Source organism: Microtus ochrogaster (assembly GCF_000317375.1).
Source record: "Microtus ochrogaster isolate Prairie Vole_2 chromosome 14 unlocalized genomic scaffold, MicOch1.0 chr14_random_3, whole genome shotgun sequence".
Taxonomy (NCBI): domain Eukaryota; kingdom Metazoa; phylum Chordata; class Mammalia; order Rodentia; family Cricetidae; genus Microtus; species Microtus ochrogaster.
The window spans coordinates 14,830,463-14,854,460 of record NW_004949098.1 but is presented as its reverse complement, the minus strand read 5'-3'; the positions used below and the strand labels follow the sequence as shown (position 1 = coordinate 14,854,460).

General features: G+C 40.1%; 1 protein-coding gene, 1 long non-coding RNA gene and 1 pseudogene across 2 annotated transcripts in view; 1 reads left to right on the top strand and 2 right to left on the bottom strand.

Moving 5' to 3' along the window:
- The window catches only part of LOC113458019, a 23,869-nt gene extending 17,108 nt beyond the window's left edge, over positions 1-6,761 (bottom strand). Inside the window, exon 1 of the long non-coding RNA XR_003378465.1 lies at positions 6,685-6,761. This is a non-coding gene — a long non-coding RNA (uncharacterized LOC113458019). The remainder of the gene's footprint in view (positions 1-6,684) is intronic.
- A 2,798-nt stretch (positions 6,762-9,559) lies between these two features.
- Positions 9,560-23,998, bottom strand: part of LOC113458017 — a 211,828-nt pseudogene continuing 197,389 nt past the window's right edge.
- LOC113458018 (zinc finger protein 120-like) overlaps positions 13,897-23,998 on the top strand; it is a 17,486-nt gene continuing 7,384 nt past the window's right edge. Inside the window, exon 1 of the mRNA XM_026787979.1 lies at positions 13,897-13,984. Coding sequence (XP_026643780.1) covers positions 13,982-13,984 — 3 coding nt within the window. The 5' untranslated portion in view covers positions 13,897-13,981. The remainder of the gene's footprint in view (positions 13,985-23,998) is intronic.

Below are 23,998 nucleotides of genomic sequence, written 5' to 3'. Positions count from 1 at the left end.
ATATATAATGCATATATAAGTATGTTGTATATATGTAATGACTACAACAATAAATAATCAATCACTATGCATTTTCCATGATATACTGTAAGATACTGTGAATTATAACTTAGTATGTATGTTTGGATTAGTATTTACCTTTTTCCTGACTCCCCTTCAAGCAGTAAGCACTGCTTTGCTCTTCAGTTTGTGCTTTCCTGGAAATGCCAGGGCTTATCAGAATTTTGTTTACTAAAGCAGAAGTGAATTATGAAATGTTTTTTCTTGTTTCTTCTAGACAGGGTTTCTCTGTTTAGTTTTGGAACCTATCTTGGCACTAACTCTGTAGACCAGGCTGGCCTTGAACTCACAGAGATCCATCCACCACTGTCTCCTCAGTGCTGGGATTAAGGGAGTGTGCCACAACTGCCTGGTGTAAAATGTTTTCTGAGCTACTCTGTGAACGCTGAGAATTGAACCCCTGTCCTCCGGAAGAGTAATCAATGTTCTTTTTTTATTGATTTTTATTGAGATCTACATTTTTCTCTGATCCCTTCCCTGCCTCTCCCCTCCTGTTCAACCCTCTCACAAGGTCCCCAGGCTCCCAATTTACTCAGGAGATCTTGTCTTTTTCTACTTCCCATGCAAATTAGATCTATGTATGTCTCTCTTAGTCTCTTTATTGTTGTCTAAGTTTTCTGGAATTGTGACTTGTAGGCTGGTTTTCTTTGCTTTATCTTTAAATACCACTCTTAAGCACTGAGTCATCTCTCCAGCCCCATTATTTAGTCCTTTAAGTACAATTCTAAATGGTGGATTTAGAACTGAGGACAGAGTTTACTTTCTCCTTCCTTGGTGATTGGAACTTTGATGATGGTATTTCTCTTTTAAGCATGAATTTACTTAATTATTGCATTTTAATTAGTTAAAGACTAATAGCTTACAAGATTATATTAACATATAATTAACTTTTCACTGAGTAACAAGTACCTATCAACTTGATCAAAAAATAACCATATCTTGATAAGTATCTAATGACTCCGATGTCTTATAAATTTGTCATCAGAAAAAACATCAAACCCTATGATTCACTGTTTCCAATCTTTGTTAGCTTTATACAATAGTTCTGCAAGTGTGTGAAATGTGGTACTGAGATATTTACTAAAAGTTGTTCAGATGTATATTTAGAACAGAATCAAAAATTAGGAAGTATTGACTTGAAATCCTAGTGTATTAGTCAAGGTTAACTATAGTCACAGAACTTATGAAATGAATCTATCCACTTTTCTATTATCTATGGATCTGTCTGTATGACTGCCTATTTATCTGTGTATGTTTGTGTATAAATATATATATATACACACACACACATATATATATATATACATATATATGAAAAATTGTTGCAATGACTTACAAGCTACAGTAAAATGACTAGCTCTGAATGGAAAGTACAAGAATCTAGAAGTTCCTGAGTACCATGAGTTCTGGGTGTCTCATCTCATTTTTGCATATGCTATCATCCCAAAGAACTAAGCTTCAATGTCGTTGAAGGAATGGGTGTGCTGACAGGGTGAGGGAAAGCACACAAAAAAACTGCCACACCACCTTTCTTCTTTCACTGTCCTTCCAGAAGACAAGTGACCCAGATTAGAGGTGTACCTTACAGCATCAAGGTCTGGATTAAAGATCTGTTTCATTCAGCCTCAGGATCTGAATCAATGGCGTGTTATCTCCTTGCCTTCAGGCACAATTGTGCCTTCAATTTCTGAATTACAGTTTATTTGAGATATAGTCAAGTTGACAGGCAAGAATAGCTATTATGATCCACACCTTGTCAACTTGGCATTCAATGATACTGACTCATGTCATGGTTAACTGCCAAATTAAAACAGTAAAAAACAAAAACTTGGTCATAATTTTGCCTAAACATAACTATCCCACAAACAAACCCAAATGTATTATATACTTAAAATAGTGTCAAAGTCCCTTCAGGAACATCTTTGTAGCATTTCAAACTTGCATCTGTTAACCACTGGTATTCTTTTAATTGATGTTACAACATATGATAAGGAGATTCAAACAACATACAAACATCTGTACAAATACATTATTAATAAAACAGAAACACTCATGTTAGTCATAATGCAGCTTTGGATGAATGGAACTGAGACACAATTAATTTTGAATCTCATGATCATGATGTTGCATGAATAGGAGAGTTGATATGCAGAGGTGTGAGAAAAAAAATGTCAAATGTTATAATGTAACAAACAAGGTCGCTTTAAAAGGGATTGGAGACAAGACATTCCAAGAAACAATATTTTTTTTCTAAGAATAACAATATCAGGTGCTGGAGAGATGGCTCAGCGGTTAAGAGCACTAAGTGCTCTTCCAGAGGTCCTGAGTTCAATTCCAAACAGCCACGTGGTGGCTCACAACCACCTATAATGAGATCTGGTGCCCTCTTCTGACCTACAGGCAGGATACTGATAAAATTTTACTATTTGATTCAAATGTAAAAACTTTAGAAAGAATGTTTGAAGGAAGAAAAATTTGCCTTCTTGGGGATTAGAAATTACTCATGAAAAAAATTCAAAGAGGAGATTCTATTATTTAGGTTATTAAATAGGTTTATGAAAAATTAGAACACAAAAAGTTTAAATTAGGACAGATCGATTGCAGATCCTTAATGCCTTCCAAAGATTGCTAAGAGACATTTCCTATATATGGCACATCATTGGAATAGGACTTGATTAGTTTAAACCGAACCTTAGATGGTGACAAAGACTTAAATAGTGTCAGGGAATTCTATGCTGATACTGAGAGAAAATTAGTTATGATTGAAGAGAAATTGCAGAAGGCATATGTGGATCATGTGGATCTGAATCTTAAGGGCATTCTGGTCATATTAACCTCAAAACATCCCAGGAAGGAATTTTAATGCAAAAGGTAGATAATATCTTAGAATGGATTATTTACCACATAAATTGTGTAAAAACTTAAAAATGTATGTAGAAAATGTCTCTAAGTTCATTCTAAAAGAAAAATTGGGACCTTGTCAATTAGCAGGGGTAGACCCAGCAGAAATTATAGTACTTTTAACAGATACTTTGAGTTTGGAAAAGGCTGATTAAGTAATGACACATTTGCTAGAATTTACAACCATCATGGGTATACCTGTACAACTGACTGAGCATGCTCCAGCACAGAACTCAAAGAAATTGAAACAGTTTTTTGCTTATTATAATATAAAGTATAATACAGGAATATAACACAGTCCTACAGGGCAGACACTTAGATAAAGATCAAATCATACTGTACAGGATAAGTTAAAGAGGGAGGGATGATAATGATCCCCAGAAATAGATTGCATAATGTTTTATTAATTTGAATTCTCTGAATGCTAATCATAAAGAAACAACAGCTTCAGAGAGACATTGGATAATAGAAAAAAAACTGGGAATTAAATCAGCGGATACACTTCTAAAATGTACTGACTTCAGAAAGGAAACCAAGACGTGTTACATTGGGGAATGACGTTTTGCTTTTGTTTCCACAGGAGAAGAAAATCTATGGGTACCATGAAAACTGATAAAGATTTGATTTGAACAAGAGATTTTTTTTTAATTAGAAGAGATGATGGTTCATCAAACAGCATGCCTGTTTAATCTAAACAAACCTATAAAAATAACAAATGCTTTTCATTTGATCAGATATAAATTTGCAAAAGAGAATCTCACCCAAATTAGGGTTGGAGTAGGGTTTTATTTCAGTCTATTCAGGAGAATAAACCTATCAAGCTAAGGAATCTGAAAACCACTGTACAAATTACACAACCAAAGAAAGAGAACAAACAATCAAGAAAAGCTGTCTCAAGATAAAGAGTATATTTATTGCCTATTGGTCTTTCACATTGCCTAAAGGATAAAATTTCATAAAACTTCCCATATATTTGTTTATGCTTTTCTCAACAGAGATACAATGCAAATGATCTTTTGTAGTTCCAAGCCAGTTAAAGATTAAAGCTGGTTTTATAGTTAGAGCCTGGCTCTCTCTTTCTCTAAATCCAAGCATGCTTATTAAAGTAAAACCCAGAATCTCTGACTCATGTCTGATGAGCCACCTGATATGGGAGAGTAAAAAAATAAGTATTTAATCCTTTTGAATTATATTAACTCTTTTTCAGCTATCTTATGGTATAAGATTTATGATATATATATATATACTTATACATATATATGTATATATAATAAACATTTTGTCATGATATTAATGATAATATAGAGTACTAATACTAAAATACTATTTCATTTACCTCCTGTACATGATTTCAGATATGATTCTCTATCAGTTCTTCAGTGAACCATGAGCACATCTAACAGCGACTTCTGAAGTCTACAAAAGGAGGATTTAGCCACACAATGATGATTCCTCCAGGATTATGATAGAACTGCTAAGATGAAAATAACACACAAATATCCGATTTGGACTACAATATCCTCAGAAAAATTTTGAGGCCACTAGAAGAGATAATCCAGCCTAACAGACAACTATAGTCAGAACTTGATAAAAGACCTGAAATTTCCCATTACCCAGAGTCTGGACAACCAAATTGATACAACTATTTCTAACAGGACTTAACAATTAACAAAAATTTTTATTTTCAGGATCTCCTAAAGAATCATTCAGCCTCAGAGAGCAGAAAGTAAATTTAAGATCACAACTACCACATTCCCAAGAGTTTTTGTTATCTCATTGGTTCATGGATATTCGTCATTGTTTAGGGTGATTAGTTACAAGTTGCGATTGGTAATGGTCAGAAAAAAGCTAAACAAAGGAAATATGATTCAAGGTTCTTGATTTGGAAAGAGAAAAGGTAGATATAGATATGATAGGATTAAAAGAGTAGATTATTGGAACTACTCTGAAAAGAAAAGAGGGAAGATGAAGATATGATAAGATTAAAAGGTAGATTGTTGAATCTACTTTCAAAAAGCAACTAGTACTTTTGAATATTTTGCATTGGATTATATTTTTGTATACTGTAAAAAATTTGTATTTTATACAAATTTGAAATGAATTTTATTAGAACATACTGTATATACATTTCTACTCTTCTTCAAGGCATTTTACCTAATTCTCTCATTTAATAATGTAATAAAATTTTTTATTTCTTGAAAGTTATAATTGCCAACTGCTTATTATAATAAAAATGCAGGTTAGTAATTAGACAGCTATTACATTTGAACTTGTAGTCATATTAGGCATGTATTCAAGGTCAAACAGATACACTTTAAATAGACATGTCATCTTGAAACACTTCAAATATCTGCAGAATATGGCATTTAAGATGTTTTAATAACATAGTTTCTTTCCTTATGTAACAATGAGACATGTCTGCTTTTGGCAGCACTATTCTATTGCAGAGAAGACAATGGGCATCAAAGAAAATCCATCTGGAATTTAATTTCTTTGTGTCAAAAGTGCCCTCACCTCCACTGCTGACAGTATGCTGTCCTAATTGGACAAGTAAGACACACAAAAAAAAAATCAGAAATTGTTAAGACAATGTAGAAAAGGAGCAGTGGGCTGCATTCCTGCTGCCCGGCTCCCGGCTAGTTTACACCCACAATAATTACATGGAAACTGTATTTGTTTAAACACTGCCTGGCCCATTGTCTCCAACCCCTTATTGGCTAACTCTCAAATATTGTTTCAACCCATTTCTAATAATCTGTATGTCACCACGAGCTCATGGCTTACCAGGAAAGATTCAGCATCTCTGACCTGGCAGCTTCATGGCAGTGGCTCTCTGCCTCTCCCTTATTTCTCCCAGCATTCTGTTCTGTCTACTCTGCCTATCTAAGCTGCTGCCCTATCAAAAGGCCAAGGCAGTCTCTTTATTTAACCAATGAAAGCAACACATAGAAAGAAGACCCTCCTACACCAAGACAAGGCAGGACAAACCTTCAAAATATCCTGCTTCACAGAAAAGTCTCTCAAATATGCTAGACATGTAGGCTGAAGATGGATGCCCCACTATTACAGAGTAAAAGACCCCCCCAATACTTAAAGGACCCCCATGACCACATAATATGTTAAACTCTGCAGAAATTTAGCTGGGCTCCCTGGCTCAGCCGATGCTAAAACTGGATATCTATGGATTGCAGACTCACAGACTACGCTAAGGAGAGGGAATACTCCACACCCAAGACATTCTATCTAAATTGTCAACTTGCTGAAGAGTGCTCTATCTAGCTTTGTGGTTTTTCAGGACTGAGGAGAGGGAATACTCCACCCCCCAAGGCATTCTATCTAAACTGTCAACTGGCTGCAGGGTGTTTTATCTGTTGTTATGGTTTTTCAGGGAAATTGAGAATAGACATGGGGCCATTCCCAGGATGAGCTAAGCCCACCAATTTGAGAGCCAATGAAATGCTTGTGCTATACTACCCTCTTATTATTTTTCTGTATAAATATGGCTGTTTGAATTTGCCCGGGGTGCTCAGCAGGCATGAGCTGCTGATGCACCCACACGTGCCTGTGTGATCAATAAAGACACCTCTTGCTGAATGCATCTGTTGGCCTGGATTATTGAGTTTGGGGGACTCTCCCACCACCCTTGAAAATGAGGGTCTTTCAAAAGGAACATTGGGTATTGAGCTGTTTCCCTCATTTCTCACAATTTTTGGAATTACTTACTTGCACGTCCAGTTTTCCCAGTTAATATTTCCTTCTTGGGTCTCTTTTGGAGTCAAAGACACATACCTGGAAAACACCATAGAACTAAAAAGCAATAAATTAGAAAAAGGAAAGAATGAATTCTTAACAGTGTGTCACAGTCCTCAGAGAGACAGCTGCCAAAGCTAGTTAACATGAACTCCTTCTGGTCTTCCATGAAAGCAGCTGTGGCCTTCTGTCAAGCCAGCCTCCTCAGTGGCAAAACCTGCTTTGTTTTGAATTTAATATAGATAGATCATCTTAAAGGTTCATATGAGAGCACAGTGTACAGTGATATTAGGTGACAATTCCTAGACATTTTTTGTATTTGTTTCCTCTTTTGTATCTATGAGAACTATAGCATTGGTATAGTTATCTTTTCGATCAAGCATCAAGATTGACATGTTACATAGGCTCCAAAGCAGTCTACATTTCAGTGTCATTTACATGATTTTTATCGAAGACCTTGTGGTACAAGATGAACATGCCAAAGGCATTTCTTTTTATAATTTTTGTAATTTATATATATTCCTGCATGACTCTGAGGTAGGACTGTCCCTAAATGTCCCTGATTTTACATTGTGATTGTAAGTAAGTGTGAGACTAAGAGCTCTGGACCTCAAAGATATCCTGACTCACAGGGAAGCCAGGCTATACCTAGAGCTGCAATAGGGCAGCTGATGAGGGGTAGAGCCACAGTAGGACACCTCTGGAGGGGTAGAGCCACATGGGACAGTTTGGCCCTGAAGAGGAAAGTGTCTTGACTTATTGGGAAGCCAGGGTACCTGTAGCTGGGAAGCAGTGGGGACTCCTGTTCTCCCTTCAGGATATAGCAATTCCCCTCCTCTCCTGGAGTGCCCCTACAGTTGAGCTCTTCTCTGTTCCTCTAAGGGAAAGTAATAGAGCTATCCCCTTCTTGGGCAATCCAAGAAGGCACTTCTTCTGCTAACACTGTGAACACTGTGCTAAAGGGGAAGTCTTGAAGAAATGGAGTAATCTCCTTTGGCTCCAGGAAAAAGCTATCACTTCTTCTGCTCAGACTTGCTAATGCCCCCTAAGGGAGAATCTTAGAAATGTTTTTCAGCTTAGTCCCCTAAGGGATGTCGCAGCCAGGTTCTTGTATTCTATGTGGAATGAAGATCTTCATCCAAGTCTCTTTGGAGAAGGAGATTTATTGGAGAATGTGGAGGCCAGGAGAGTGGTAGCCTCTGATGGTGAGGTGAATGACAGCCTGCAACTGAACAGGCAGAAGGGTTTACATAGGCTCCTCAGGAATAGAGCTTTCCCAGGGAGAAGTTTATCTGCTCAGGGATTGATTAGTTTTCCATTCTCAGGAATTGGTTAGTTTACTTGGTCAAGGTCAGGGATGACTCTGATTTCAGGACAAAACTGTTTTTCTCTCAATGATCCTTTTTAGAGCTGTGGCTCTAATCTTAGTGCCAGGGAATATTTCTTTCACCAGTTCTGCTTCTAGGGACAATGGATGTTTCTTTGGCCTGGTGTGAGAATCAGTGTGTGTTTCTTGGGTCTTGGGTTAAGGGATAAAATTTTTCTTTCCCTGGCTCAGGTCTCAGAGCCAAGATGAATTTCTTTCACTGGATCTGGGTCAGGGTGCTTATGGATTGATGTTTTTTGTTTGTTTGTTTTGCTTTGTTTTGGGTGGCTTTTTTTAGCCTATAGTGGTCATGATCAGAAGTGAATTTGATAACTGAACATGCTTAGGACTACAAAAACTCCACATGAATATGTCCAGACTCCCTAAGTAAAATACCCATGTTTCTATTGTTTAGGAAAAGTGTTGTTTTGGAAATCTCTGTCATGCTTTCCTTTCCTGCTTTAGATAAGAAATTTTTATGATTTCTTCTGTCTTGATACTTGTGATGGCTGTTTGTGATAGTCAAACTTGCTACCTCCATAATTATCTAAACCCAAAGAGTTATGTACACCTGTGAGGGATATTTCTTAAAGGTTTTGAAATTAAAAACCCATCTTTAATCTAGATCATTTTAGGTGATGAGATTCACCTTTAGCTTCTTGGTTGCAGTGCACACCTTTTAACCCCAAGACTCAGGAGGTAGGTAGAGGTGGTCAGGTTTTACGAGTTTAGGTTCAGCCTGCTCTACAGAACACATTCCAGGCTACATAGAGCAACCCTGTCTTGGAAACAGGCAAAAGTAAATCAAACAAAGATGAAGATCCAGTTTTAATCTGGACTAAACCTGGTTTTAGATGACATATATAAAAGATAATGAAGAAAGAAGCTCTCCATTTTGGCCTGCTTGTGTTATCTTTGGCTACGAAGTTCATTCCTTTCCTGCTTCTTTAAAATTTTGGTATATATGGAAGACCAGCTGAGACAACTTGCCTAATGGACTGAACAACTAACTACTGGACTCTTTAAGTTTCCATTTGTAGGCAGCTATTGTTGGACTACTTGGACCAGGGTTTGCAAATAATTCTAATAAATCCACTTTCTACATACATACTCATTTGATCAGTCATGTGAACCAGTGACTAGTGACCAGTGAATAAAGCAGTTGGCTTTTTTGATTGTTTGTTTTTTTAACCTGATCACTGAGGAAGATTTTCTGGCTAACAGTAGTGCTCATAAACACATTCTTCCCAGCCTAATTATTCTCTAACTGTTCAAGTTTCCATGAAGACTACACTTTTTACTAATGTTCATTTGCCAACTCTTTGCTCTGAATTTCAGGAATAAAACTCATAAAGAATGGAATCCTGTCTTCTGAGTGGAGAAAGACCTATAATCTTTTTTTAGAAACATCAAAAATGATAAACACGAATGCCTAAAATATACTTAAGGTCCTAAACAAAAATGTTAACGTAAAAGGGCCATGCCAATCTCTCCCAACACTTCTTGTAAAATCAGTGTCTAAATAGCTCATATCCTTTTCGATTTGGTGTTCTGCCTGTCAACTAAGCATTCATACAGTAGGAAGCTTCTCAGGTTCTTTCCAAATGCTGAGCATTATAATGTGATTTCACATCTTTCCTCAAATTAAACTTTTCTCCACATATTCCACACGGATAGAGATGAATATCCGTATGCTGCTCCAGTTACTCATTATTTGGGAATATCTCAAAGCAGACCTGGTATTTAGTCTCACCAGGAGATAAATGGGAAATCATATGCCATACATGGTCAGATTTACAGAAGTTTCCTTGATCACAAATGGTACCTGGTAAAGATATCGGTGGGAATGAGAAGAAAGCACAAAACGCAAATGAACCCATGTAGGAGTTTATTCAGAGGGGTTGTACTCAACGGGACTGAGAAAACGGTGTGGAAGGAAAAAGAGGGTAAAAATGGTGTGTCCAGATTTTAAAGGCTTCCTAGCACATGCGCACAAGGGGAAAGACGTAGCTACATCAGAGGCTGCTGATGGGCCATGCTACGCCCTGTACCTACGTACAGGAGCTTTTGCGTCAGATACTGATGACACAGATGACGGGCAACCCACGCATGGGCACATAGGGGGTACGTGCGCCGGCTTTAGAACCCAGAAGTACAGCCTTACTGGTGGCTAAAAGAATTACACCTGGCCATGCCTTTGTGCATGTCATTTTGTAGATACAACTGCCACTCTTAGAAACTTGCCATATATCTGACACACAAACTGCTTTTCCTTTGTATGAACAATATAGTGTTCTCTCAAATGACAGCACTGGAAATCCTTTTCTACACAGATTTCAAAAATATTTTCATCTGTGATCTCTTTCATTTTCTTCCATGATGGCACTCTTAAACATATCCTGGTCAGGCAGCTAGACATATGCTTAACTACTAAATTTTCAGTTTCAAAACACTGGCCACAATAGGGACACCAAAATGGAGGAGCAGAATATTCAAATAACACATTTTCTGGATACTGTTTATCTGGCAACGATTGTGCCTGAAATCGTCTAGCATTTCAAACATGTCTCTTGTCTCAGACTGCTCTCATGGCTCTCATCCATGTCCATCTTCTCGTCGGCATTTCCTAGCTGATTTATTGTCAGTTCCTGAGGTTCTCCACATCTCTGAGCATGTTCCTGAAACTGTTCGTGAGAGACCCTCACCCCTTATTTTCAAAGGGACGAGAATTTCTTAGCAAAAGGTTTTAAAATTAGAAACACAGACTAGCAGCACTTTCCTTCCCCCCTCTCACCTGGGAGATTCCAAGCACAAGGTCATTTAGCCCTGCCAGCCAGCCACCTGGTGATAAACAAAGAGAAAGCCAACTTAGCAGGATGGGAGGGAGCAGAAGACCCTGAACCCATGCCAAAAGCCACTTCCAAAAGCTTTTTTTTTGTAGATTGCAACTTTTAAAAACTAACCCCACAAAGGCATTTTTAACTTCTCTCTCTCTCTACCTTGTTGTTTCGGGGTAGTGAAGAGGAAGTTGCTGGTCAACCAGTAATTGCCTGTACCTGCTTGTACTTGCAATAAAAGAGTTAAACCTTGCAATTTGTAGTCCTGTCCTCTGGGGGTGGAGGGCATACTCAAGGCACAACAGTTTACCCTTGACAAGTATTTGTCCACATTTACCACATGCACAGGTATTTTCAATGCATTTGGCTAATGAGATGAGAGGTCCTCCTCAGTTATTGGGAGTCCACACAACTCACATGTATTGTCAGCATCCTCTTGTCCTGGAATGCTATTAGTGGTGGTGTGTGTGTGGGGGGGATGGCGTGTCTCATACCTCCTAAATCACTTCTCTCCTCCACACTTATAGGCTTTAGGGTTTTCCTACCACTGTTTTTAATGCTAACATCTGCCTCAACATAGTATCAATAAAACACCTCTTCAGTTTTATCTTCTAACTCATTGTCTGTGGCAGCAACTTTAATGATATTTAAGTCTTTCATCTCATCTGTAGGAATATCTTCCGGCTCCACCTTGATAACAATTCAGTTCATCTCGGTGGCTCTACTTTTGTCTTCACCAGCCACCATTCCAGACTCCACTGTTTGCTTGAAGCAAAAGACGAACACTTTGAACTAGAATAGTCTGCGTCCAGTATATCTTCTAAGTAGTCAGGCATGTTGTATAGCTGTAGGTAGTTCATTGCCACTTTGAACTGCACGAAACTGGAAGGAGCAATCATAATCTTTCCTAAATACAGAAACTGCAAAATGAGACCAAACCCCTCAGTGCTTATTTTCATGTTGCTGAGATTCAGCTGTGCATTATTATAATGATGGTTCATGAAGAACATTCTGAAATAGGAGCTAAAGACAGCTCAGACCGCTTTGTGTGCCTGGAAGTAAATGATGTCCATAGAAAACCCCATTCTCTCTGGTTGCTGAGCTGCTGAAGGACATAGCTGCTGTGGATGGGCTTCGCCATGCTCTAGTAATCAGACCTGCTCCTGATGCATCCATGAGGCGCCACTGGAGGCGAAAAGCACGTTCTTTTCCGGACTCGGGGGTGAAACAAAACAAAACAAAACAAAAACAAAAACCCGTATCCACAGAAAAGTTGCCAAACCCAGAGACCTACCATTTTTGACCGGAACGAAAAGCCCGTGTGCTAATGAGAGGGGGTGGGAAAGAGTAAAACTGGAATCCGCGCGACCCAGGCGCCTCCTCCCTCAGGGAACACCTCCAAGTCTCCAGCAACTGGCCCAGGGAGGCTGCCCTTCCACCGACCCCAGGCAGCAGCTGAAAGTTAGCGAAGCACTCTCTAGGCCGGTCCATCAAGTGCGGCCTCCCGCCTCCACCTCCCCTCCCCCAGCCCAAAATAAAATAAAGGGAAAAATAAGTAATTTGGGAAGTTGTCTGGAGAGGGATTTCGTCCCAGATCTGGGAATGACGTGTGCACTGGACTGACCGCCCGCATCTAGCAGGCGGCCGGCTCAGCAGCCCCTGCCACAAAATTCTCGCCGGGCACATTCCGCGCTCCGGCTTGCCGGCGACCCGCAACTCGCCGCCACGACTGGCAGCTGCTCAGCGGGCTCGGTGGGACAAACGGCTGCGGGGGTTTCCAGGAGTTCCGGGCGGGGCCCCGGGGCGAGCGGGCGGGCAGGCGGAGGGGAGGGGTCGCGGGCTGCTGCACTGAGACACTCCGGCCGTGTCAGGGACGGCGCTGCTACAAATGACTTCCGCTGCTGCACAGCGGCGCCTGACGCAGGGCCCCGAGCCTCCCGGCTTACACGGCGACTCGCGGTCTGCCCACCCGTTCGTCTCAGCGACCACCAACCGTCCCCTCCCTCTCCCCGCCCACCCACTCCGCCGCTGGAGGCTAGGGCTCCCGCTGTCGCCTGTTGGTGACAAGTTTCTGTGTGGGGGCCGAGGAGGCTGGCACAGCCCTCAGCGGAGCTGAGGCCCAGGCGGCGGCTGCAGCAGCACTCTCGCCCCTCTCCCCTGGGTCGCCTAGGCGCTCCTCCTGTTTGCACAGCTGGGCGCCACTGGGATCCTCCCGACTCCACAGAAGTGGATGCTGCTCGCCCCTCGCCCAGATATCAGACCCCTGCCCCGCAGGGCTCCGCAGTTGGACCCGCCCCCGGGCTCCACCCCATACGCTCTGGGGACACTGACACCCTCATCCGGTCCTTTTGAGCTCATTTGCTCCGGATCACCCGTTCCCGGCGCCTCCTTGCTCTGGCCTTTGGCCTGTGACCTGAGTTACTTCCCCCACTGTGCCCTGCCAGGCCCTACTACTGCCTTGGCTCCCGCCGCGCGCAACACCTGCCCTGCGAGAGCTGGTTTCTACTTTTCTTTCCTGATTTTCTGAGGTACATGTGACAACCAGGAAGAAAAAGCACCTTTACTTCATTTTACCTCAGCATGAAACTACAGAACAAATATTCCTTTTTGTATCCTTAAATCTCTTCTGGAATACACACGCGACAAGGAATTACGCTATTCACAAAGTTTAGAGGGCTGTGCAAGATGGTTAGCCACCTATCGTCCAGGAGGAAAGAAGGAGAAGTGCCTATAGGAAGATAGTAGGATCTGCTATTGGATCCAATGGCAAATGCTATTGAAATACATGTCTCTGCTAATCTTGAAAAGGTCTTTGCCTGGTTTGTAAAGCAGTGTCAGATAACATTATGCTGAGTCTTTAAGAACAAACTAACTGAATGGGAGGTGCACTTGTCACTCAGGTATCATTAGCCAATCAGACCCTCTAGGTGACCTGCCAATCAGAAGTGGTGGGGGGCCCTTCCGGTTTCCGGGTTCCAGCTTGGCAGTGAAGTGGAAGTGGAGTCAGTCTTGTGTGCTGTTCAACTAAAACTGCGTGGAGCGCTTGGGAAAGCAAGGAAACCGCGGCATGGTGAGTGAGGGGCTGCTGTCCCTGGACTGGGAGGAACAGATGGTGAGGTGCGGGAATCAGTGAGGTGGTTCCTCACCAGTTCTGCTTCAGAAACTGCAGCCAGATTCCCCATCCTTTCAAGTTCAGTGCGGTGCCTGCAACTCCCTGAATAGGGCAGGCCCCTGAATAACTGTGCACTGTGGGCTGAATCTGCTCAGAGCAGATTAGATTCAGAATCTTCTCAAAGGGAAGGAATATTAATTCTAGAACTGTTGTTGGGAGCAGAGAGCTGAGTGGAGAAACCTCTTTCTAGGCAACATCAGAATGCTTTTAGTGCGTTCATGGAAAACAGGTTGCCAAACTCATGGAGGTCTAGTTTCTCTAGTATCTTCTAGAAGTTCAGCATTGTGCATTTCACCTTTATGTGTGAGATCCATTTACTGTTAATTTTGTGGAGGTAGTAAAAGCATCCATATGTTGGGTAGCCTTCCACTTCCCCGCCTTGATGTAGAAGAGTGGAATTGGTAATATAAAGGATTTACCAATGTTTAGAAAATATTAAGTCTCAAAAAGTAGAATTTAACTTAGGGGGGACTACCTCTAAAACCCTCAAAATATATGTGTATGCTGATCAGATATGTTAATGATTAGGATGCACATTTGTTCAACAGGATTTTTTAGACTTTTGGCTCCAAACCTTTACAATGAAGCCTTCCCTGGTTTACAACCAAGTCGTAGGTCAATCTGCATACCAAAGAACAGGCCTATAACAAGCTGCTCACGGGGGCATAACAGGGTCACAACCAACCTTAAGGCCTGGTGTGCCATTGAAGTTTTTTTTTTTTTTTGCAGGGGGAGAGGGGGTAGCATAGTTCTGCCTGATGGGCAATATGACACGAAGTGACATCTATTTGAAAAATAAAACCCTGCTGTGTTAAGGACTGGCCTGATCAACTAAGGCTTTTTTTTTTTTTTTTTTTTTTTTTATTTAGGCCCTAGAGCAGAGAGGAGGGACATTTTGGGGTAAGACAGTAACAGCCTGGAGCTTAGGCTTTGGGAACTTTCCTAGGGTCTGATGTATTGACAGTTGAACATAGCTCCTTTGGTAATTGCTTGGGGTTAGGGCCTTTGTGGAAGAGTTGCCTTGGATCCTGAGAACCCCTCAGAGCTATGGTTGTCAATCCCAAGGCCCTTTTAGTTTTAGTAATGATCACAGTCCCCATGTTTCACTTGTGTAGCATTGTTTGATTAGCCTCCCCTTGAATTTGTACTACTGTATGAGGGTTTCGGCTGACTTCATCGAAGTCTTTCATTTCCTTCCATTACGCCCCCCACCCCCCACCACAAGTTAGATACAAGATTCTATTCTTCTTAAGAAACTTACTTGGCATGGAACTTAGCATGTGCAAGAAATCCCCACCCTAGCTTTTATCTTTTTCTTTTCTTTTCTTTTTTTTTTTTTATCTTTTTCTTTTCTTTTCTTTTTTTTTTTTTTTGGTTTTTCGAGACAGAGCTTCTCTATGTAGTTTTTTTTTTTTTTTTTTTTTTTTTTTTGGTTTTTCGAGACAGAGCTTCTCTGTAGCTTCAGAACATGTCCTGGAACTAGCTATTTAACTATATAATTCTAGAACTGTTGTATTCCATCCTGTTGGAAAACTGTGTTTGAGACAAGCTCTCAGGTTGACTTGGGTGGCCTTGATTCCAGTCTGTTGCACTCTAGAGAATGGCCGTGTTGTCCTCTATATTACACCTTCAATATTATTAAATTGCATGACTGTACCATCTATCTCAGTTTTAAAATAATCTCTTTGAGTCATTTAGTCAGCTCTCCAGTGCAGTCACAGGAAAAGAATCCACATATGGAACATTGCTTCTGTCTTCTGACCAAAATAGGAGGAAAAAATTATTCTGTACACTTCAGGGAAACAGGGTAAGCAACCAGCTCCTGGACTCACCATTATGATAAAGGACTTGATTGTGGTCAGGGAGTGTTTCTGTAATTTCCCAGCATGTTTTAATTCATATCATGTGAATGAACACAGATCAGTGTGGGTGTACAATTTGGAAAAGTTAACTTGAGCCAATGAATAATGAAGGTGTAATTAAGCAGAGATCCTATGCAGATATTTTAGTCCTGCTTGACACAGTTATGTGAGCTCAGAGGTTTGAGGAACAGTCTATTGATTTTAACTCTATGTTTCAGGTTACAGATCTCAGCAGACAACGTAGATGTTCGGGCCAAATCAATCTATCTCTTATTAATGACTTTCCCTCTTCTAGGGAAAGTCCTACTGTTTTTCAAAGTCAGTATACCTATGCTTTCTAATTTTAAAAGTACAATTTTCTTATCATTTTAAAAATTACTTATGGGTATCAAGTTTTAAATGTTTTCTTTAAATGCTATAATAATAATTTGCCCTCATCTCTAATTTCTCCAATGTTTCTAGATCATTAATATCTTCAATCCTTTTCTTTAATTGATGTTGATTATTCATTTCTATGTAAAGCAATGTCTTCTATAGCTTAGGTTTGCCTCATGTAATTAAGAATTTTTTTGAACACCTTACCTTGCTTTTTCTGCACAGTACTGGGAAGACAGTTCTACACACTCCTTCCAGACTAGGCCTTCACTAGCCATTGAGCAGGCAAATTAGACTTCATAGGTGACCTTCAGTCTCTCTGTGTTTTGGAGGGGACTTATATATGAAAAGGGACATGTGCTCTAATTGAATCATTGAAATATTTGAAGCTGGTCCAGTAAGAGTGTAGAAATGGGGAGGAAGGAAGGAGGATGAGAGCTTTCCTGCTTCACCAGTAGTTGAGATTAACAATGTGAGATTAGGTAGTCAATTTGAGATGCTTCATATATGTCCTAATTTCCCATTTCTTATGGTTTACAGACAAGGGCAATCAAAAATCTGTTTAAAGGACTGACATGATCATGAAACCAATTGCTATAATTATAGTAGTTCAACCAAAGTAGAAGATCTGGGCAAAAAGTCTCTATTGCCTCAATCCATCTCCTGTTCTTTGTGTCTACTATGCTGTGGCTGAAACTAATCAGCCAGCTTCCTTTCTGTGCTATCATGCCTTCTCCACGATTATATATCATAACACTAAATCATAAATGATTTAGAAGTAGTTGCTATTCAGTGCTAATGTGGCACATCCACAGCTGTCTCGCCTGTATGACAAAATGCCTCTCAGGTGGTGGCCATCTCAAAATGAGGGGTTCGTGCTTGGCCCCCGGCGGTTCCCTGGCAGTCTGCTCGAGTTGAGGAGCCTGATCAGCCTCAAGGACCTCGTTCACTTTGTTCCTGGCGATGGTTTCTTGCGTTGGCTCTGCTATCCTTTCTTCTGTTCTACTTTTCTCTTGACAAAAACTTAATCTGTTCAAGGTACCAGGAAACATTCCCAACGGCTCCTTGAATACGGAGGAACTGATGCGTCAGTTCCCTCCCTTGATTCAGGCCATTAATGTTATGATTAAGACTCTGACTCCGTTGATCAGGGGAGGGGGAGGGAAATGGGAGGCGGTGGCAGGGAGGAGGCAGAAATCCTTAATAAATAAATTAAAAAAATAAAATAAAATAAAATAAAATACAAGTGAGATATCAAAAAAAAAAATGCCTAAAGGCTGGGAGTGCCTCTGAGTGGTAGATCAACTGCCTAGCATGTGCAAGGCCCTGGATTTTGTCACTGCACTGAAAAAAAAAAAATAATGACACACACACACACAAAAAAAAGACTCTAACTCCGCTCTCTGGGGGAATTTATGGATACCCTAGAACAGAAAGAGCTCATGATAGGAGATTTGGTAGAAGATGGGTAAATTATGAAGGAAAATGTATGAAATGGCATGAGTTACCATTTATGGAGAGACTAGCCAGAATGAGAAACCCCTGGTGCATTTTAGATGGGAAAGAAAGGCAGGCAATTCTTGATAACATGAAGCCAGCCATTCAATATTGGAGCAAACCCTGGGGTTGGAATCCTGAAGAATGGTGTTTGGGTTACCTTGGTTACCTTGAGGGCAGATATGATTTAGGGCCATGAGGAAGCACAGTTGAAGAATGGTGTTTGGGTTACCTTGGTTACCTTGAGGGCAGATATGATTTAGGGCCATGAGAAAGCACAATTAGTTAATGGTGTGAGATGAATTTCAAAGAAAAGCTCTGCCCACCTGGCCCTGACTGCAAGACTTGCTGAGAATAATCAACTGCCTATAATCATGTAAGATTTTATGTCTGACAACTTTCTTCTGTAATCTCTTAAAAGTGATGCTAGAATTTTAGTAAAATTGCAGCAGATTCAAATCTCATTAGAGTTGTGTCTGTCTGTCATTCGCCGAATCCTGGGTTCTCCTAAGCCTTCACCCCTGTTCTCCCTTGGTCTTCGATCTCCAAGAGAGTCGGTCTGTGGCACTAATGCAGTTTGGTAGCTTTTTAAAATTGTTTTCTTCATTTGTTTTTGAAGAAAAGGTTTGTCTGTGTAGCCCTTGCCATCCTGAAAGTAGTCCTGTACACCAGCTTGGCCTCACACTCAGAAATCACATGACTCTGGCTCCCAAGTTCTGGGATTGAAGGTAGACCAACATTCCTGGCTTTTTTGTTTTGATATTATAAGATGACAATTTTGTATCTGTCAAGCATATGTTGTTGTACTGAGATTCACCCTATTTTGTATTTTGAAGTTTGGCAGAGGGTTTCACTATATTTCCCAGGAGGGCATTTATTCATGGCATTAGTACTGTCCTGGCCTTCTGAGCCGTTGGATTGCAGGGACATCACCTTCTTCCAGCTGTTGTGTTTATTTTGAAATTTATAATGAATATGAGTATTTTACCTGTATGCATGAATATGTGCCATGTGGTTACATGGTCCTTACAATGATCAAAAGGTGGTCACAGAAACCCTGAATTTGAAATAATGGGCAGTTATGATCCCACATGTAAGCTCTGGAAAACGAGCCCACCTATATTCAAGAATAGTGTGAGCTCTTTAATATTAAGGCATCTCTCTTGCTCTGTGTTGGTTATTTGTGATCAACATTTGTATTGCTAATGTTTTAATCTGTCCATTTGTAAATTTTTACAAATGCAGTGCCTTTTAGTAAAATTTTATTCACATTACAGTTTAAGTCGGAGCACTTCAGGTTTCTGAAGATGAATACAGAACTAGAGTGAAAGTATAACTTTTTTAGGAACTTCAGCAAAAACCTCTGAGTTCTTTCAATTGTTTCTGATTGTTTGACTCATTTTTTTCTTTACTTCTTTTTTACTTTTTTAAAATTTATTTATTTATTAAAAATTTCCACCTCCTCCCATTTTCCTCTTACTCCCCCCACAACTCCTCCCCCTGCATCTCCAGTCCTAAGAGAAGTCTGGGTGGCCTGCCCTGTGGGAAGTCCTAGCCCTTCCCCCTCCATCCAGGTCTAGGAGGGTGTGCATCCAAAAGGCTAGGCTCCCAAAAAGCCAGTACAGGCAGTAGAATCAAAACTCAGTGCCATTATCAGTGGCTTCTCGGTCAGCCCTCATTTTCAGCCACATTCAGAGAGTCAGGTTTGATCACATGCTCGTTCAGTCCCAGTCCAGCTGGCCTTGGTAAGCTTCCATTAGACCAGTCTCAGCTTCTTTGTGGGTGGAAGCACCCCTTATGGTCCTGACTTCCTTGCTCATGTTCTCCCTCCTTCTGCTCTTCATCTGGACCTTGGGAGCTCAGTCCAGTGTTCCAATGTGGGTATCTGTCTCTATCTATTGCCAGATGAATGTTCATATTCATCTTTTTAGGTCTGGGTTATCTCACTCAGGAAAGTCTTTTCTATTTTCATCCATTTGCATGCAAAATCCAAGATGTCATTTTTTTCTACTGCTAAAGTGTATATGTGCCACACCTTCTTTATCCATTCTTCTGTTGAGGGCCACCTAGGTTGTTTCCAGGTTCTGGCTATTACAAATAGTGCTGCTATGAACATAGTTGAACAAATGCTTTTGTAGTATGGTTGGGCATCTCTTGGGTATATTCTCCAGAGTGGAATTGCTGGATCCTGAGGTATGTTGACTTCCAGTTTCCTGAGAAACTGCTACACTGATTTCCAAAGTGGTTGCACAAGTTTGCATTCCCACCAGCAATGGATGAGTGTTCCTCTTATTCCACATTCTCTCCAGCATAGGCTGTCATTGGTGTTTTTGATTTTAGCCATTCTGACAGGTGTAAAATGGTTTCTCAAAGTTGTTTTGATTTGCATTTCCCTGATCGCTAAGGAGGTTGAGTGTCTTTTGGCCATTTGAACTTCTTCTGTTTGAGAATTTTCTGTTCAGTTCGGTACCCCATTTTTTAATTGGGTTAATTAGAGTTTTAATGTTTAGTTTCTTGAGTTCTTTATATATTTTGGAGATCAGACCTTTGTCTGATGTGGGGTTGGTGAAGATCTTCTCCCAATCAGTAGGTTGCCTTTTTGTCTTAATGACAGTGTCCTTTGCATTACAGAAGCTTTTCAGTTTCAGGAGGTCTCATTTATTCATTGTTGCTCTTATTGTCTGTGCTGGTGGGGTTCTACGTAGGAAGTGGTCTCCTGTGCCCATGTATTATAGACTACTTCCCACTTTCTTTTCTATCAGGTTCAGTGTGGTAAGATTTTTATAGAGGTCTTTAATCCATTTGGACTTGAGTTTTGTGAATGGTGATAGATATGGGTCTATTTTCATTCTTCTACAAGTTGACATCCAGTTATGCCAGCACCATTTGTTGAAGATGCTTTCTTTCTTCCATTGTATAATTTTAGCTCCTTTGTCGAAACTCAGGTGTTCATAGGTTTGTGGATTAATATTCAGGTCTGTGATTTGATTCCATTGGTCATCATCTCTGTTATTATGCCAATACTAAGCTGTTTTCATTACTGTAGCTCTGAGAGTTTGAAATCGGGGATGATAATGCCTTCTGAAGGACTTTTATTGTATAGGATTGTTTTGGCTATCCTGGGTTTTTTGTTTTTCCATATAAAGTTGATTATTCTCAAGGTTTGTGAAGAATTTTGTTAGGATTTTGACGTGGATTGCATTGAATCTATAGATTGCTTTTGGTAGAATTGCCATTTTTACTGTGTTGATCCTCCCAATCAAGAGCATGGGAGATCCTTCTATTTTCTGGTATACTCTTCAATTTCTTTCTTCAAAGATATAAAGTTCTTGTCAAATAGATCTTTTACTTCCTTAGTTAGTGTTTCCCCAAGACACTTTATGCTATTTGTGGCTAATCAAGAAAGGTGATGTTTCTCTGATTTCCCTCCCTGCTTCTTTGTTCTTTGTGTATAGGAGGGCTGCTGATTTTTTGGAGTTGATCTTGTATCCTGCCACATTGCTAAAGGTGTTTATAAGCTGTAGGATTTTTTTGGTCGAGTTTTTGGGGTCGCTTATGTACATTATCATATCATCTGCAAATAATGAAAGTTTGACATCTTCCTTTCCAATTTGAATCCCCTTGATCTCCTTATGTTGTCTTTTAGTGGCTTGCTGTCTTACTGCTATTGCTAGAACTTCAAGCACTGTAGAAGGAGCTGTGGGCAGGCCTGCTTTTCGTCCCACCCGGCTCCCGCATGGTTAGCTTTTAGCTTTACACCCAAAATAATTACACAGAAACTGTATTCTTTTAACCACTGCCTGGCCCATTAGCTCTAGCCTCTTACTGGCTAACTCTCACGTCTTGATTAACCCATTTCTATTTTATTTTTATTTTTTTAGTTTTTTCGAGACAGGGTTTCTCTGTGGTTTTGGAGCCTGGCCTGGAACTCCCTTTGTAGACCAGGCTGGTCTCGAACTCACAGAGATCCGCCTGCCTCTGCCTCCCGAGTGCTGGGATTACAGGCGTGCGCCACCACCGCCCGGCTATTAACCCATTTCTAATAATCTGTGTTGCACCACGAAGTGGTGTCTTAACGGGAAAGATTCAGCATGTCTGACCTGGCGGCTGTCTCCATCACGTCTGTCTCACTTCCCTTCTTCCCAGCATTCGGTTCTGTCTACTCCACCTACCTAATTTTCTGTCCTACCAAAGGGCCAAGGCAGTTTCTTTATTAACCAATGAAAGTAGAAGGCCCACTTACATCAAAGCACTATATTGAAGAGGTATGAAGAAAGTTGACAGCCTTGTCTTGTTCCTGATTTTAGTGGAATGTCTTTGAGTTTCTCTCCAATTAATTTGATGTTAGCTATCGGCTTGCTGTATATTGCTTTTATTATATTTAGGTATGAACCTTGTGTCCCTAATCTCTCCAAGACCTTTATCATAAAGGGATGTTGAATTTTGTCAAATGCTTTTTCAGCGTCTATTGAAATGATCTTATTGTTTTTTCTGTCAGTTTATTTATATGATGGATTACATTGATAGGTTTTCATATATTGAACCAGTCCTGCATCTCTGGGATGAAGTTTTCTTGATCATAATGTATAATTTTTTGGATGTGTTCTTGGATTCAGTTTGTCAGTATTTTATTGAGAATTTTTGTGTCAATGTTCATGAGTGAGACTGGTCTGTAATTCTCTTTCTTGGTTGAGTCTTTGTGTGGTTTTGGTATCAGGGTAACTGTAGCTTCATAAAAGGAATTTGGCAGTGACTCTTCTGTTTCTGTTTTGTGAAACACATTAAGGAGTATAGGTATTAGCTCTTCTTGGAAGTTCTGGTAGAATTCTGCATTAAAACCATCTGGTCCTGAGCTTGTTTTGGTAGGAAGGTTTTTGTTGACAGCTTCTAATTCCTCTCGACTTACAGGTCTATTTAAATTGTTCAGCTGGTCTTGATTTAATTTTTGTATATGGTATTTATCTAAAAAATGTCCATTTCATTCACATTTTCCAATTTTGTGGCATATAGACATTTGTAGTAAGATCTAATGATTCTCTGAGTTTCCTCTGTGTCTGTGGTTATGACCCCCTTTTCATTTCTGATCTTGTTAATTTGCGTATTCTCTCTCTGGAAGTTGATTAGCTTGGATTGGGGCTTGTCAATCTTGTTGATTTTCTCCAAGAAATAACTTTTTGTTTCATTGATTCTTTGGATTGTTTTCTGTGTTTCTACTTTGTTGATTTCAGCCCCCAGTTTGATTATTTCCAGTCTTCTACTCTTCCTGGGTGAGTCTGCTTTTTCTTTCTAGAGCTTTCAGGTGGGCTGTTAAGTCTCTAATGTGAGCTTTCTCCATTTTCCTTATGTGGGCACTTAGTGCTATGAACTTTCCTCTTAGCACTGCTTTCATAGTGTCCCATAAGTTTGAGTATGTTGTTTCTTTATTTTCATTGAATTCAAGGAAGACTTAATTTCTTTCTTTATTTCTTCCTTGACCCAGGGTTGCCTCAGTAGTTGACTGTTCAGTTTCCTTGAATTTGTATGCTTTCTGGGGGTAGAATTGTTGTTGAATTCTAACTTTATTCCATGGTGATCCGATAGTACACAGGTTGTTACTGCAATTTCTTTGTACCTGTGGATGGTTGCTTTGTTACTGATTATATGATCAATTTTTGGGATGATTCTATGAGATGCTGAGAAGAAGCCATATTCTTTTCTGTTTGGGTGGACATTCTATAGATATCTGTTAAGTCCATTGGGTTCATTGCATCTGTTAGTTCTCTTATTTCTCTGTTAAGTTTCTGTCTGTTTTACCTGTTCATTTGTGAGAGAGGAGTGTTGAAATCCCCTACTATTAGAGTATAGGGTTTGATGCATGCTTTGAGTTCTAGTAATGTTTCTTTTACATATGTGGGTGCTTTTATATTAGGGGCATAGATATTCAAGTTTGAGATTTCCTCTTAATGAATTGTTCCTGTTATGAGTATAAAGTGTCCTTCTCCAGCTCTTCTGATTGCTTCTAGTTTGAAATCAATTTTGTTAGATATTACTATAGCCACACCCGCTTGTTTCTTTGGTACATTTGATTGAAAAACCTTTTCCCAACCCTTTACTCTGAATAGATGTTTGTCTTTGAGGTTGAGGTGTGTTTCTTGTAAACTGCAGAGTGTTGGATCCTGTTTTCGCATCCATTTTCTTT